Source organism: Arachis ipaensis, chromosome B4 (genome assembly GCF_059453495.1).
Source record: "Arachis ipaensis isolate K30076 ecotype BB chromosome B4, ASM5945349v1, whole genome shotgun sequence".
Taxonomy (NCBI): Eukaryota; Viridiplantae; Streptophyta; class Magnoliopsida; order Fabales; family Fabaceae; genus Arachis; species Arachis ipaensis.
In genome coordinates this window covers 19197980-19214580 of record NC_142439.1, presented here as the reverse complement: position 1 = coordinate 19214580, position 16601 = coordinate 19197980, and the positions used below count along the sequence as shown (strand labels likewise).

The 16601-nt window shown below is 32.3% G+C and overlaps 1 protein-coding gene and 1 non-coding gene across 2 annotated transcripts; both read right to left on the bottom strand.

Moving 5' to 3' along the window:
- Positions 1–2721: 2721 nt before the first annotated feature.
- LOC110270961 (uncharacterized) lies at positions 2722–6207 on the bottom strand. Its single transcript, XM_088484450.1, has 4 exons — positions 5668–6207; positions 5491–5578; positions 5267–5381; positions 2722–3202 (listed from the first exon to the last, which is right to left on the bottom strand). Exons 1-4 carry the CDS (start codon positions 6205–6207, stop codon positions 2722–2724), a joined length of 1224 nt encoding a protein of 407 aa, XP_088340576.1.
- Positions 6208–10671: 4464 nt separating this feature from the next.
- TRNAG-CCC (transfer RNA glycine (anticodon CCC)) lies at positions 10672–10742 on the bottom strand. The gene has a single exon. It is a non-coding gene; the product is annotated as a tRNA-Gly (tRNA).
- Positions 10743–16601: the final 5859 nt, after the last annotated feature.

Sequence of the window (16601 nt, the reverse complement as noted above, 5' to 3'; positions counted from 1 at the left end):
GGTATAGTGTAAGGTGAAGGATACAAGATAGGCTCAATGCAAAAGGTTATATGGTTTCAAAATCTTACAAAAGCTTGGAGAAACAATATAAGGTGCAAGTCAAGATAGGCGTTCACAAAGCAGAGCTATAGTTAATGTGGCAAAAGGCTACAAGACAAGTTGGTATTAAAACAACGGATATAACATTTCCTCACAGATCTCTTACCCCTTCGAAACTCCCACTTCCCAACTCCATCAATCACTTCACAACTCCATAACCGGTCACAAACCTAACATCCGCAGACTCTTCCACGAGAAACAAAACTCCCACAACTTTTCATAACGTTGCACTCTTACCACTTCACCTTCCGTATCCACGAACAGGCCTTAAAGAACTACGCATCGCATTACTATACCTAAAGATCGCACGTGACATCAAAACAATTCTCGAGTTTACTCAGAAAGGTAGACTTTGAAATAGAAGGACAAACAACAAGGATAATCTCCGCAAGAGTTCTGAAAGAATTTTTGAATCTACAAGTAAACAAGGATGTACAATCGATGAAGAGTATTGGAAAGAAATTCAATTTAACAACCTCAAAGATGACTCCTGAATCAGAGACAACTGATAGAAACACAAAAGGATAAGCAAGACAGTAATTTGGAACTAAATCAAGCTGAGTTAACAAGTATAAAATCATAGAAGAAGGTCAACTAAAGCTAGTGATGACACTCTCAAGATTTAAAATTTTTGATCAAGTTCACATAATACATTTTAATATAGAGAATGAAAAACTGAAAGAAGATCACCTCCTGTGCTAAAAGAAAAGTATGTAACTCGCAGTTCACAAAAGGGTAACATAAACATATATCAAAACTGCAATATGGTTAAAAGAAAACTAAATTGCGTTTTGTCCAAATAGTTTCCAAGTAAAAGATATAATAGGTGAGGGTTGAAAATTGAAAGTCAATTGGGTTAAGGCCAAAACAATCTTTCAAAAATCCTGAAAGACATTTAGGTACTCAATCAGCTAAAAGTATACACTGATATTGTGGCAGGGTTGTAAGAAAATCAAATGTTTGTTCAAGAACTCTCAAAGTATAAATTCAAACAAGTGTGTATAAAATTTTATAGCAAATATGGAACAAGTTAAACTCTATTTAGAAAAGAAAACCCTGAGGTAAAAATTTACTTATCAGTCGGTTTCAAAAACTTTATTTAAAATAATGCATGTCAACTCCAAAATAACTTTTCCAATTTAAAGGATAGCTATGGATGCAATTTTTAAGCGAGAAGAATTGATTTAAGTTTCTTAAGAGAATCCAAAACTTGCTTCAAAAGTTCACATCAAAACTCTAAGAATACACTTGAAATTGCCATCACATAAGAATATTCAAGAGTATTAAGATGTACTTAAAAGGGAATTAGACCAAACAAGAAAGGATCTCAAGTCAAGGGAGTTCAAACAAGATCCACGAAGCATGGGACACCAAACAAGCTTTCCATTGGTTCAAAATGATGCAACACTCGTCAGGAAAAACAACTCAATCAACAGTGAATTTTCAAGAAAGAACCTTTGACTAAAGAAGGACAATTGGGAGGACAAACAACACACTAGATAGAAACAATTTAAGTTGACTTAGAGGAGCATGAAATTCACAAGAGAAGGAAAACTGTGACTACTAGTGGTGTTCATAAAAGAAAAAAAGTAGTTAAAAATAAAATCAAGTATCATGACCATAGAAACACAAGCTTAAAGAATTAGCCCATACTTGAGAGGAAAGATATGAACCTAATATTTTCAAAAGAACAACAATTACGTAAATAATGTATCATACTAAATTAAAGTCAATTTGTCAAACGAAAACTAACTGGAAATAAAGTGAAAAGCCTTTCCTTTAAGAATTTAAAAATACCTAAGTACGTAATCAAATAGAGTTACGTATAGGGACCGTAATAAAATTATGTTGAAAAGTCAAATTGTATTTAAAGTAAGTGTAGTTTCGTAAACCAGTAAAAGAACATGCGAGGTATTAGAAATAAATAGTTTTTAAATTGCATAAGGAATTTTCAAAGTTTTATATAGATAGGTGTATATCAAATCAAAAGCGATTTTATAAAAGTTTGAAAATTGGTTATAAATATAGTCAATTAAGAGAAAAACTGAATCACCATTTTTTTTAAAGACTAGAAGTAAGGACATAAAAAGACACGTTGCATCAAGACAAGTTCAAAATCATGTCGAAAAATTACATGAATCAAGAAAAGAGCTCAAACAGAGAAAGACGGATACACCAAGAAATTCAAACCGGCATATGCAATTTAGAATCAAGAAGAATGCATATGAACAGAAAAATAGGATTGAAAACATCAAACTGCTTCCCAAAAGAATTGACAAGAACATCAAAATAGGCTAAGAAACAATAAGTCATATGACATTCAACAGAATCCAAAGCACATAACTGAGTAACCTCGAGAAATAGTTTCTAACGTTTCCAAAACCCGCGATTTACTTTACTCAAAACTCGTATATCATCTATGATAACCCATCAGTGCTTTCATATACATAATTCACTAGTATTAAGCCGGCCAAACTTAATATCGGGAATTATGCAACGCAAGACTAATGGCATTAATCAATAGACAGTCATGTGCATAAAGCTCTAATTCTCGTCATTCAACAAGACCTATTACATGACAAACGCTCAGAGTATACAATTGAAGCATAGTTGGTCCATTCCTCAGGCTCTACAGGAAAGACCGCTCTGATACCACAAATGTAACACCCTAACTATCAAAATGTCACGCTTCCGGCTGCGCCACTCTGATAGCTCGAGTATTACCACAACTTTTATAATATTTAAGACTAAAATATGAGCCTGTTTAAAACTTAAAACCGCATAACACTTAGATAACTCTTTTTTGTGAAAACCTAAACATACATGCACATACAATTCAAATATAACCTTAAGATATATATATATACATATACATAACACTAGTTTACAATTATACATATCATAATTATCTATCCCTCTTACAAACTTCATAAAGATAAGGTGAAGAAAAAAATAATAGCTACGGTGATACAAAAAGACCGAATAAACAGAAAATAAACATAACTCTCCTGAAGCTTCGTCTTCCATATCCTGAAAAGGAATAACCTGTAGGGGAGTGAGAACGTCGTCCTCGCTTGTTCTCACTATAGGATTACAGAATTTGCTATAACAAGATACGTAAAGATAAGATCATTCTTAGAGTTCAGTGATCATTGCTCGTCTTATGAGTCTTTCCAAAAACCATAGGTTCACATTCGTAATCCAGAAAATTCCTTTTTTGAAAACTTGCTAAATTTCTCAAATATTCTAAAACAAAACCTTTTTCCTTTCTCAAAGAAAATGTCTGAAAAGTTTTTTCCTAGACCGCAACCATGAAAGTAGTTACCTACGCGGTATAAATGATCATCTCGTTCCAAGCATAGGTTCATTAAGTCTATACTGAACCGATCAGATACTTTATACAGAACTAGGACTCAATATACCAATCACGGCCTCAAGCCAATCCAATCCAACACGGCCCCCGGCCCAAACAGCTCAATCAGCAACCAACTCATCACAAACCAATCAATTCAAACACAATCACAATTAATGTGGTTCAAGCACAATCAAGAGCAATTACAACAAGTATAACAGTTAGCAGTTAACATAAGTATTCACATAGGCAAACCAAATACAATATGCACACCCAAATAATATCACATAGATGCAAATGATGAATGCCTGTCCTACTGGCTGTGATATCACATTGTCGGTTCAATTGCCAACCCGACACATTTCCATGGGAATGTTGCCCTTCGGTCACGTATAAATGGGAACCTCTGGGATAACGTGCCCGCCACACGGTCCAGGATGTGAGTGGGATACTTTGCCTCTGACCTCACATCTACACATAAGCGGGATTAACCACTGTCCTTACGCGAGCGCCGCAACCTCGACAAGCGGGATTAACCACCGTCCTTGCCAGGCGCAAGCGACTTATCAACAATCTCGTCATTTATCAAATCTCTCAGCATAAGCGGGACGAACCCGGCCCTTATGCCTACCAACCAATAACTCATCAATCTTGATGATATCCACAATCAATCAGGCTCAATAACTGATTTCAAATTTATTCTTGGCCCATTTTCTTTTAAATAACAAACGTATTCAATTCACAGCTAGTCAAGAATCACTTTTCAAAATGGAGCCACTTTCCACATCTTTCCAACACTTCCAAAGATCTCAAAACCATGCCAAGTTCAAAATCTCTTTGAAAGACTCAAAATCATTCATTTCTATATCAAGATTTGGTCGTAAGATTCCTCAGCGGAGTCTCAAGACTTCAGGGGAGAATAACCTAACTCATTTCTTAAATTTCTTGAAAACCTCTGAAACTTTAACTTCTTGAGTTGAATAAATAGAATAGAGTTTAAACCCAAAACCAAATCGTGTTTCCAATTATTCCGCACCAATTTCAAAACCAACCAAACTTAAGCCAAAACCAAATCATTTTTAAACCGAAAACCAATTTCAGTTTCATTCTTAAATCTGTTTCCAAGGGCTCGGGAAGTGTTTCAATTTTAATAAATCAAAGTTTCAGAAAATACTTCAAGCTCTTCCTAAATGTCGTAAAGTGAAATAGATTAATTGAAAACCACGTTTATTTTAAACCCATTAAAACCCCCTCCAAAATCTGTTTACGTAAATCAATTTCCAAAACATAAAAATTTCATATTTAAATTGATTTTTAAGGCATAATTCCTTTCTTAATAATTACATCCAAGATATAGAGATTTTCCTACTAAGGCAAGTTCAAACATAATTTATTTCTCAAATCTTTAAGTCAAAGCATAATTCATTCTTTTCCAAAATAACAATTCCAATCAAAATCTCAGATTTTCTAGAAATTTCGGCAGCATCTCCCCTAAAACTTGGACTTTGTCACCCTTTTCGGGTCCCAACAAAACCAATCATCAATCCTTTCTAACAGGTTCAAGACTAAATCAGTTTTCAATAAAACAAAACTCAACTTTCAAATTATCAAAAATCATTCAAATCAACCAATCCATAAATCTCCAATTTATCAAAATCAGACATTGTTACAATCAAACAAGCATCCATATTCATTCAAGATAAAACCAGACAATTCATAAGACTCACATAACCACCAGAAATACATTTTGTACAGTATATCTATTTATAACAACTTCCACTTTAAAATGAATCAGTTTGTATAAAAAGCCCCTACCTCGATACGTTGAAATCACAACCCAAACTCGCTAACTGACTCCTATCGTATTGACCCGAATCGACTGCAGTCAAAACCTCAGCTCCAACCCGCTTTCTCAGCAACCACAACCACTCTAATTGCAACATATAATAGCCGAGATTAACTCTCGTAACAACGAATGCTACAACACCTCAACGTATAATGAAGCAGTAACTAGAGGGCTTTCAGATCGAGACGCTTACCGAACGAAGAAGGAACGGCTGAACCGAAACAGCGGCGGTCTCCGAACCAGCTTAGTGGCAGCCCGGCAGCCACCTCAAACAGCAGCAGCTACTGGATTCCGACAACAACAACTGAAATTAACATGCAACGACAATGAAGCTTCCGGAAACCCAAAGAAAATGAAGACCAACTTAAACCCTTATCGGCCGTGGCGTTCCCGGCGGCAGCAGCGGCGGCTTGGAACTCCGGTGATGCAGCAGTAGCGCAAGCACGACAACGGAGAGGCCAGCAACGCGGCGGCGACAGCAGCTCCACGGCGGTTCCCCCTCTCTTCTTTGCGAACGGTGAATGGCAGCAGGGAGGGTGGATGGCAGCGGCGCAAGCAATGGGACGCGGCGGCGAACTCCTTCCCGTGGTGACTCCCTCGCGAGTCTTCTCTCTCTGCCCGATCTCTCTCTCTCGTCGTGCTCGCCGGCAGAGGCAAGATGGCGACGACAGAACCCAGGCGGTAGCTCTCTGGCACGGATCTTGGCTCGCGCTCGCCTCTTCTCTCTCCTCCATGGTTGGCGATGGTGGCGATGGGAAGAAGCTCGATGGCGTCCTCTTCCTTCCCGCAAGCTTTCTCCCTCAGCGCGACGGCGTGGTGACCTAGCGGCAAGACGGCGCAACTCTGGAGTGGCTCCTCCCTCTCCTGGCGACAGCAACGGCGACGGCGCTCCTCGCCGGCACCGCACCATCCCTCTTTCCCGATTCCTCACTCTCTCTCCGTTCCGACCTCCTGGCGGCGTCACGACGGTGGCGACGGTGGCAGTGACGCCCACCGGCGCCACCTCCTTTCCTTCCTCCTCTCTTTTCCCTCCGGTCCTCCCCCTCTTCTCTTTTTCCCTTTCTATCTCTTCCTTTCTTCATTTTGTTTGCAGCTACTGCTGCTGTTGTTAGGGTTAGGTGCACTAGTGTGCACTGGGTCAGGGAAACCGGGTAACCGGGTAGGATTTCCAAGGTTAGGGTTGTGTGTGTTGAGTTTTAGGATTAGGGTAAAATTAGGTACAACGGTAATTTTGTAATTTCAAATAAAATAGGAATAATATGGCAATTGAAAATAAATTCTAATCCAACAATAATAATATATATAAAATACTATTTGATTATCCATTTTGCAAATTATTTTTAATAAAATATTCAAATCCAAAAATTAGAAATAATATACTAAATTTCTTTATTTTCCAAAATAGTAGTATCAATATTTTAAAATATTAATTATTTAGTCCAAATCATATAAAAATCCTTATTATTTCACAACTACCAACTTTACAATTTAAATATATAAAATAACTCAATAATTGTAAAATTAGATAAAATCTTAATTTAAATAGCCCAAACTCATTATTTTTAGATTTCTAGAACTTTAAGTTGTAAATAGAGAAATACTCCATAAGGATAGAGTTTGGATAAAAACCTTAATTTATTTCAAATCCAATTAATCAAAACTACCTTTAATTACCTTCAATAAGATAATTTATGAAATTAAAAATATAAATAAATATATGATTTGAGATTAGTTCAAAATAGGACTTCTTAAAAGTCTTGGGTCTTACAATAGCCATGCGGTGATAGCGCATTTTGGACCATTTTCACTGAGAGGACGGGATGTAGCCATTGACAACGGTGATGCCCTGCATAAGCTTGCCATGGAAGGGAGTAGGAATGATTGGATGAAGACAGCAGGAAAGTAGAGGTTCACGAGGAACGAAAGCATCTCTATACGCTTATCTGAAATTCTCACCAATGAATTACATAAGTATCTCTATCCTAGTTTATATTTTATTTATATTTTTATTATCAATTCACCATAACCATTTGAATCCGCCTGACTGAGATTTACAAGGTGACCATAGCTTGCTTCAAGCCGACAATCTCCGTGGGATCGACCCTTACTCACGTAAGGTTTATTACTTGGACGACCCAATGCACTTGCTGGTTAGTTGTGCGAAGTTGTGACAAAGTATGATTCACGTTTGAGAGCACCAAGTCTTTAGCGCCATTGTTGATGATCGCAATTTCGTGCACCAGGATCTATCCAACCGACACACCAATGACGGGTCTAAAAGTGGCAAAGCAAGGGGGCTTCATGTAGATTGTCTCATCTAAGTCTCCATGAAGGAATACTGTATTGATGTCTAACTGATGAAGTTTCCAACCCTTTACTGCTGCAATAGAGAGAACAATCTGAAAGGCATTAGTCTTCACAACCAAATTGAATGTGTCTTTATAATCCATCCCCTTTATTTGAATGAAACCTTGTACAACTAACCTTGCCTTCTATCTCTTAATGGATCTATCAGGATTCAATTTCAACCTAAAAACCCATTTGCTTTCTACAGCTCTTTTACCAACCAGTATCTTGGTAAGTGTCTAAGTCGCATTTCTCTCCAAAGCATCCAACTCATCGTGAATAGCCTTTGTCAAGTTTGGATCAACAATGGCTTCTTTATATGTTTTAGGTTCTTTATGCATGGATGCAGTTAAAATGGATGCATGATGTGATGGCATGTTGACTCAAAAATGAATTCTTGTGAGAAAGAAATGGTAATTGAAGAATGATTATATGTAGTTGAATCAGAAGTTGATGCGGCCATACATTGATAATCTTTCAAGTATGATGGTGGATTTCTAATTCTAGATGACCTTCTAACATCTACCAGTGGCGGTGCTTTAGAAATGTCACTTTCTACTTCTGCTGTAATAGTATATTTTTACTTTGAGCATGATCAATTCGTCCATTTGAATTAAACTCTGTGTGTGGTATGTTAGTAGTGGCCGCGTGTTGTGTATGTGAAGGATTACTATGTGTTCACGCAGTGGAAGAAAAAAAAGTAATCCTAAAGATCTATTTATCTAATAAGATAGATCATATCTAAATACCTGAGTGTGCTACTAAAAAATAACTTTATCTTTCGATGATACGAAGCTCTACGCGTATCCATACCAAGACCAATTTTTGCTTATCAACTCTTTGACCAATGAATATATGATTTAAATTAAGAAAATCTCTATGCAACTCTTTGCACACCATAAAATTTTTTTCCAAAAATTATGCTCATATATATTTGTATATTTAGAGGTAAAGGAATAAAACTCTTATGTTGGTTCATGTATTTCCTCTACTCTTATCATACATATAGATAGTATAAGATTTGTTATTGATTTCAAATTTGAATATCAATTTAAATTTAAATAATATCTTATTTCAAATTTGAATATTATCTTATTTTATTTCAAATTGAAATCTTATGAATCATATCATATCATAATTCAATTTGAAATAGAATCGCTAAGATCTCATCTAAATTTAGAATTCAAATTTAGAAACAGAATAACTAATTATTCTCAATTCTCATTTAATATTTTTAATTATTATATTATTATTATATCCTTAGTGCTAGTAAAGAATATAATAATATTCCATTTGAATTAATATAATTATTTATTTTGATCAAATCAAAATAATAATTAAATAATTCTTTAACAAAGATTAAAACACTCGCTAGCAACACTACGTAACAACCTGATAGTATGAAATAATATATTTTTACTAAGAACTCGAGAAGAACAAAGTACAATTCCTTCCATCTTTCTAACTCTTGGTTAACCCACAGGTATGGTTTAATTGTCAAACTCTAACTTATTACTATTATTATAATGAACTGTGAATGACTTAAAAAACTCATTTCTTCATTCATTTAATCTCCTTGACCAAGGTTTTATTCATCTCAATCATTATAATCATAAAGCTCAAACTCTTTACTGAGAGTTGACAGATTTCTTATTGACTAATAATTAATTTTACAATTATTTAAATCATACCCAATATTCATTCAACTAGCACCCTAAGGTATTAGGTATCCAAAATCAAAGTATAATAAATACGTTGTTAATTACTATGATAGTCACAGGTCAAAGAAAAATCTATTATCATATTCATCTTCAGAATATCCTTTTGACAAATATGCGATAACTATAACCATTAGAAATTCTCAAAGTGAGTCAGTTCAATGGTCATATCTCTATATGTACAATCTATATATATAATTTAAAAATAAAATCTATTAATCTTCCTTTAATGAAGACCATTATATATATATATATATAGGGACGGACTCAAGGGGGACAAGTAGTGGCCTTAGCCCCCCAACAAATTTTAAAAACTCATATTATTATAATAGATGTATTATATAGAGTAAAATTTAATAATGTAGTGATAGTTAAAAGAGTTACTATTCTTTATGTATTAGGATTTAAATTTCTCTATATATATTTATATTATTTGTATTTTTTATTTAATTTAGAGTCCTTTTTACATTTCTTTTTTTAAAATTAATTTTAACATTTATAATTATATAAAAAAATACTTTAATATTATTTATAATAATATTTTTTTTTAATTTTATTTAGTTGTTTCTTTTTTATTATTTTTAATTAATTTTTACCCCTGTTATTATATAAAAATACTTTAATATATTTTAAATAATTGACATAACAAAATTATTAGTGCAATTAATTTATATTATTTTATGTCATATTTTTTAATGATATAAAATATAAAAATATAACTTACTGTCACATAAATACTTAATAGAGTGAATTAATTAACAAAATATTTAAAAATAGATAAATTTCATATTTTATTAGATGTAAAACCATAAAAAAATTATGAAAAAATTATAAAAACTGAGATAATTCTTTTATTTTACAAGTATTTATTAATTTTTTTAATTAAAAAAATAATTATAATTATATTTATTATCAAATATATAGCATTATATTTGATTATACAAGATCTGATTTTTAGAATCTTGGTTTCTCCTAATCAGATAGGTTGAAAATTTAAGAGTTTGTTGCTAGCTAACAAGTTACTACATGCATAAGATGAAATTCAAACTCCCAGTACTTATTTAAACAAACGAGTGAGCTACTCAACTAAATCAAATTATTTTACTTTTACACATTTTTAATAGATAAAAGAATAAATTAATAACTTGAGTATATTTTGACATTAAAAAAAAAGGAACAGAAAAAACGATTTGGATTTGGGAATTAAAATGATGAAGAGCCCAAACCTATAGAAAAAACGAGGAAAAAAAACTTTGGAGTTGGAAGGTAAACTGATGAAAAGCCCAAATCCAAGATGAAAAACAGAAGCGTGCGCATCCGGGGAATCGAACCCCGGTCAGTACCGTGGGAGGGTACTATGATACCACTACACCAGATGCGCTTTTCGGCGTAAGTCTCCGTTGTATAATTTTAATTTATATATAATAAGGATGTTTGGAGAATTCAATTACTATGTTCGAAAAAAAAGATTAAGTGAAAAAGTTAAATAGATGCTTAACCTTTTGATTTGCAGACATTTAAGTTTGTGAAGCTTTTAAAATATATTTAAGTTCATGATCTTTTTAAAATCTAAACACATTGATTCTTCATGTTCACTTGGATCTGTCAAACTGAACATAAAAATCAAACGTGACTCCCGTTGTACCGACCTGGTTGATATGGATGCAAATGTAAGAGAGTTTTTAAAATTGAACAAATTAAACTCATGGATCGATATGTCTAAATTTTAAAGAGGTTAGGAATTTAAATGTATTTTTAAATTCTCAGAAATTTAAATGTCTACAGACCAAAAAGTCAAAAATCGATTTGTCCTTTTCTCAAAAATTAAATAAGTTTAAATAGAATTCAATTTAATTTTATTATTTTTTTACCAACAATAATTTGTATCTATATTTATAGATAGATATTTTATACACAAAAAATATATAATTTACACATATATTTACCAAAATTTTATACAACATAAATCAATATAGTTTATACCTATATTTTTTAAAGTTTATACACATAAATCAATTTGTTAAAGATAATAATTTAATATTTATACTAACAAAATAATGACCAAAAATACTAAAAATTATTGACTCTCAAAATAAATTCCTATCAAAATGGATTTGATTTAAAATTTTATTTAAAATATAAAATGCCTACAATATCCAAATGACTTAATTACTTTTATTTACTTATTTACTTTCTCTTAACATCTTCCATCCTTCAACACCGTCTTCCACAACACCTCTGCTGGTGGCCTGGTGCCTTCTTATTTTTTCTCATTAACCATAAAAAAATATTGTTCTGTTCTTTTATATATATATATATACACGGTGAATGTCTAAGATTTTGTGCCCATTTTTTTTTATTCAAATATATATATTGTATGTTGTTAAACTTTATATTAAAATATTCAAAACGTTTCAGTGAGACAGGCATGAAAATGACATTGGAAAAGTATAACGAGTCAATAAAATATTTATACAATATGTACAATGAAGGTTTAGAGAGTATTAGAGATATAATTATTAGTGTTATTTTATTTCATCAGCTGAAACTTTTAGGATAAGTAGTATCATGATATGGTATTAGAACTCTAAATTCGAAAGGTCAAGAGTTCGATCCTTAGTATAGAGTTCAGCTTTGGTAGTGAGATATATGTATTATTAAAAAAAATTATTATTAAAATAATATTTATGCTATGATTTAGATCGACTTACAAAATAAAAAACGATACAATTTATTATTATTTAAATCAAATTAAATAAATTTATAAATAAAATATAAATATAATATAAATTTAATTAAAAAATTAGTTGTAAATTGACATTGTTACAATTTACAAGACCTAGTCTAAGTCATTAATAACTACTTCTCTTATTCCATTTTTAAGTATTTTCTATCTCCCAATGTTGTAAAATTACATGATCCTAAATAATTAATCACTTTTACAAATTTATAAATCTTTTATTTTTTTAACATTCTCAATATGATAAATGACCATGCAACAAACAAAATTTAAAATATATATAATTAAAATTTAAAAATTAATACTTAAGAGAATATATAAAAAATTTAAAAATTTAGAAATATTGATAAAAATTAATACTCCTTTTAAAAGAATACATAAAAATTTTAAAAATTAATATTTAAAAGAATACATAAAAAATTTAAAAATTTTGACCAAAGTATAAGGTTTGTATATATAAAAATTAAAAAATTTTGACCAAAATTTTTTATGTACTCTTATGAATACTAATTTTTAAATTTAAATTAAAAATGTTAGAAAAAATAAAAGGTTTGTAGATTTGTAGGAGAAATTAATCGTTTATTTAATTTTGTTAAAAAAAGTTAACTATTTAAATATAAAAATATATGTTATAATGTGGGATAAAAATCATTTGTGATTGAAAAAATATAGTTATTATTGACTTCTCTGGAGAAATTACTTGGAGTTATATTTTCTAGAAATGAGTCGTCAACGTAACGGTACCAATTTATTTATAAATTTTATTTTGTTTAATTTAAATTATATTATATCTAAATTTTATTTATAAATTGATCTAATTTAATCTAAATAGTAATAAATTATATCTTTTTTTATACAGATTTTTTTATCAGATTAAATTAAATTAAATTTTACTTATAAATTTATCTAATCTTATCTAAATATTAATAAATTGTATCATTTTTTATTTTATAAATCGATCTAAATCATATCATATATTATTTTAATTATAATTTTTTTTATAATTATACATATATCTCGTTATGTACTTTTTAAATTTTTATATATTTCGTTTACACGGTAAACAAAATATAAGTAATTTTAATTCGTTTAGAGTGTACATAAAATATTTAAAGAAAATAAAAAATAATAAATATACTATAAATTATTTATATTCATAAATAAAATATTTAAATTATTTATTTATAAAAAAAATCCAACAAATTTTAATAGACTTAATTTAAAGTCCCAGAAAATAAGGAAACTAAAACATCCTCGTTAATGTCTTCTAAGCCGGCTAAAGGAAATGCACCATTTCTTTAAGCAACCTTGGTATTGAAGGTGTAGAAGGTTTAGAGAAGGGGGGTTGAATCTATGACCTCCTTTTAGTTACTGAAATAACCCTTTTAAAACAAACTTGAAATCTGAATCTGTTTGAACTCAGTAGCAAAAAATTTATGAGACAATTTCATTTTGTCTCATGAATATCAGAAAACAGAACAGAGCAGGGAAGAGAGAAGCTGACACCATCATGTATCCTGGTTCGGTTGCCTTTGTGCTATGCAACCTACGTCCAGTCTCCACCACAACAGTGGTGGAATTTTCACTATAGTTAAAGTATTACATACACCAATTCTACAGGATTGACACAATCCTTTCACACTCAAGTTCTAACCTAACTTGACTTGGTTATGCTAATACCTAACTATTCACTCTTAGTACTAACCCAACTAAGAAAGGGATACCTCACAGGTACAAGATACAAGACACAGACTTGACCTAAAGAAATTTGAAATAACTCTAGGCTTTTCACTCATGTGTATCTCTCTGCCTTTTTCTCTCTTAGGCTCTTTCAATGACTCTCTCATTTAGCCTTTTACCTCAAGAAATTATAGAAAGATAAACATTGAAAAGTAAATTATAATATGCATAACATGAAGGAGATTGATTCTTCAACAGCCTCTTTGCTATGTGATAAACCAAATTTGCTAGCCTCTGATTCAGTTCTTCATTCTGGCGGAATGCTCCTTTGACTAGGAAGCACTGTCCAAGTAGATGAACTTCTTCAGAGAGCTCTTCTCAGAACATACACCTCAAGAACACTGGTCATCTCTCATTGACTTCTGAATGCTGAACCAACTTCTTTTGTATCTCCTTGCATGTTGTTGAGTTGCTCTCTCCAAGGTCAAACCTTGAGATTTGTGCTTCACCAACTCACCATCTCACTTTTTACCATTAATCCTCAAAATAGGAACATTTGTTCTGACCTTCTCTTGTTGACCGAAAGCTACAGGACATCATAAACAAATGTTTCCAATGGTAAAACCCTATCTCAGCCATTGAAAATCAACTTGGTCCCCAAGATACACATATGACCGTGGATGCACAACAGTGTTGAACAGACATCATCTTTCCCATATATCCCAATATGGAGTGGCAGAGAGTTGAAGATGAAGAGAAGAAAGTTAGATGCATGTAGAAGGAAATAAAATCACCTTTAGCTTCTGACCTCTTCTTGATACAGATTGATGTGGGTGATTAGACTTCAACCTTTCTTGCTTAACCTTCTCTTTCTTTCTTCTTCTGTGAATAGCTTAGGAACTAAGCTCTCTCTCACTTCTCTGATTTCTGACCAAGACAGGAAAAAGTGAACATTGTTATGAAAGAAGCAATTTGGAGGGATTTGCTTGCTAACGGGTTTGGATCGTATATCCATTAAGCAATCCGTTTGATTTCTTTGGCTTTGTTTCCTTTTGGGTTTCGTTTGTATTATCAGCCCACCAGCATGATTTCATTTGTTTCATATTGGGCTGCTACAACAATGATATTTGGCCTACAACACTCAACCAAAAATAATTAAAACTAATTGGGTAATTAGCCCAATAATTTAATGTTTGTCATCATCATATATGTTAACTCAACAATCTCCCCTTTGATGACAAACATAATTAATCATTGATCAAAAGGAAATGAATTTGAGTAAGGTTAAGAGACTTTCCTTTGAATGATGTTGCTTGCTTTTGTGTTGCTCCCCCTTTCCTTTTTAAGAGTAGCTACCCCTAGATTTATGCTCTTCTTTTTGTTCCTGTTTACATTATACTTATAGAGAACACAATAAAGATCTGCATATAATTCAACTTTGACTAAGGAAGTTTAAATAACCAGCAACACCAAACCAGCCCAAAATACAACATGTCATGTCATTACTTTTGACAAAAATTATTTCAGAAAATGATCATGCTTTGACCAAGATATGACATTAAGACTAGCATTAATATAACATAAAAGCAATTTCCAAATCTTATGCCAAGAAATCATAGCAGTAGCAAATTTTGCAAATTAATTTTTCATGCCAACAACATTGTAGCAGCAGTAATCAACATTCAAAAAATTCAAAGATTCACAATCCTGCTACTCATGCACTATTACTCCCCCTTTTGTCATCAAGGGTGGAAAATAGGCAAATTCAAGCAAAAAAACCGCACCATATAACATGCAAAAAATGTTAATGCACAGTCTAAAATACCAAATTAATTTAAAGTAAGTGCAGAAGTAGTTAAAGTATTACAATCATCCGAAATAACTGAAAGGAGTTCAAAAGACACAAAAGAAACAGTTTTCATGAGACAAAAGTATGAGACAGCAGCAGCTTCATGAGACAAATCTAGGCATCTGAATCAGTTCCCTCCGAATCAGCTTCCTCTTTAGCATCAGTGGCATGATCTTCATCTTGTTGAAAATTATCAATGAACTTCATGAATACAGCCACTCTATCCCTTGATTTTCGGAGGAAATTCTCATGCTTGCTTGCTAGCTTCCATTGTTCCTTACTCATGGCAATCATGTGATTGGACTGGGAGACAAACTCTTGGACCACATCCCTAACAACATTAAACAGAGTAAATTTTTGTCCAGTGGAGATGGAGGTGCCTTCGGTGGAAGGTGGAGAAGATTCCTCAAGAATGAACTCATCATCTTCATCATCTATAACCACTCTCTCAGAACAAGTAGGTCCTTTTTACTGTTTCACTGCACCACCTCCCTTTAGATATGAATGTCTATTTTCATAACCCTCATTGGACAAATCAACACTAAAATACTTAAAAATACAAGTTAGAAACATGCCATAAGGAAGGGCTTTGTCTTTCTCACTTCTAACAGAGTCAAACATGTATCTAACCATCAAATAAGCAAAAGAAATTTCTGTTTTAGTGAGCAGGGCATATAAAACAAGAGTATCAGTATAAGAAACCCTTTGATATGAACCACTTTGAGGAAGTATGATGTAGTTGACAATTCGGTGCAACTGAGCACGTTCATATCCTAGGGCTTTGTGAGTGGGTGTAATGCCATCAATCAAGGAAACATGTTCACAAATATGAGCCAAAGCATCATTGAAAGAAATACCAACTCCTTCATCCCACTTAACAGAGGTATAAGCACAAGCTCCAACATCAGTATATTTCAATGAATCACTGATTGTTTCATTATTTAAAATAATATATCGGCCCTTGACATAAG

Bases quoted from the DNA above. Each gene is read 5' to 3' on its own strand.
- LOC110270961 (XM_088484450.1), bottom strand. From the start codon at position 6,207: ATGGTGCGGTGCCGGCGAGGAGCGCCGTCGCCGTTGCTGTCGCCAGGA. The intron at 5,579-5,667 runs GTTTAAGTTGGT...GGAATCCAGTAG, and splicing joins GAACGCCACGGCCGATAAGG to CTGCTGCTGTTTGAGGTGGC. The intron at 5,382-5,490 runs GTAAGCGTCTCG...TGTTGCAATTAG, and splicing joins AGCCGTTCCTTCTTCGTTCG to AGTGGTTGTGGTTGCTGAGA.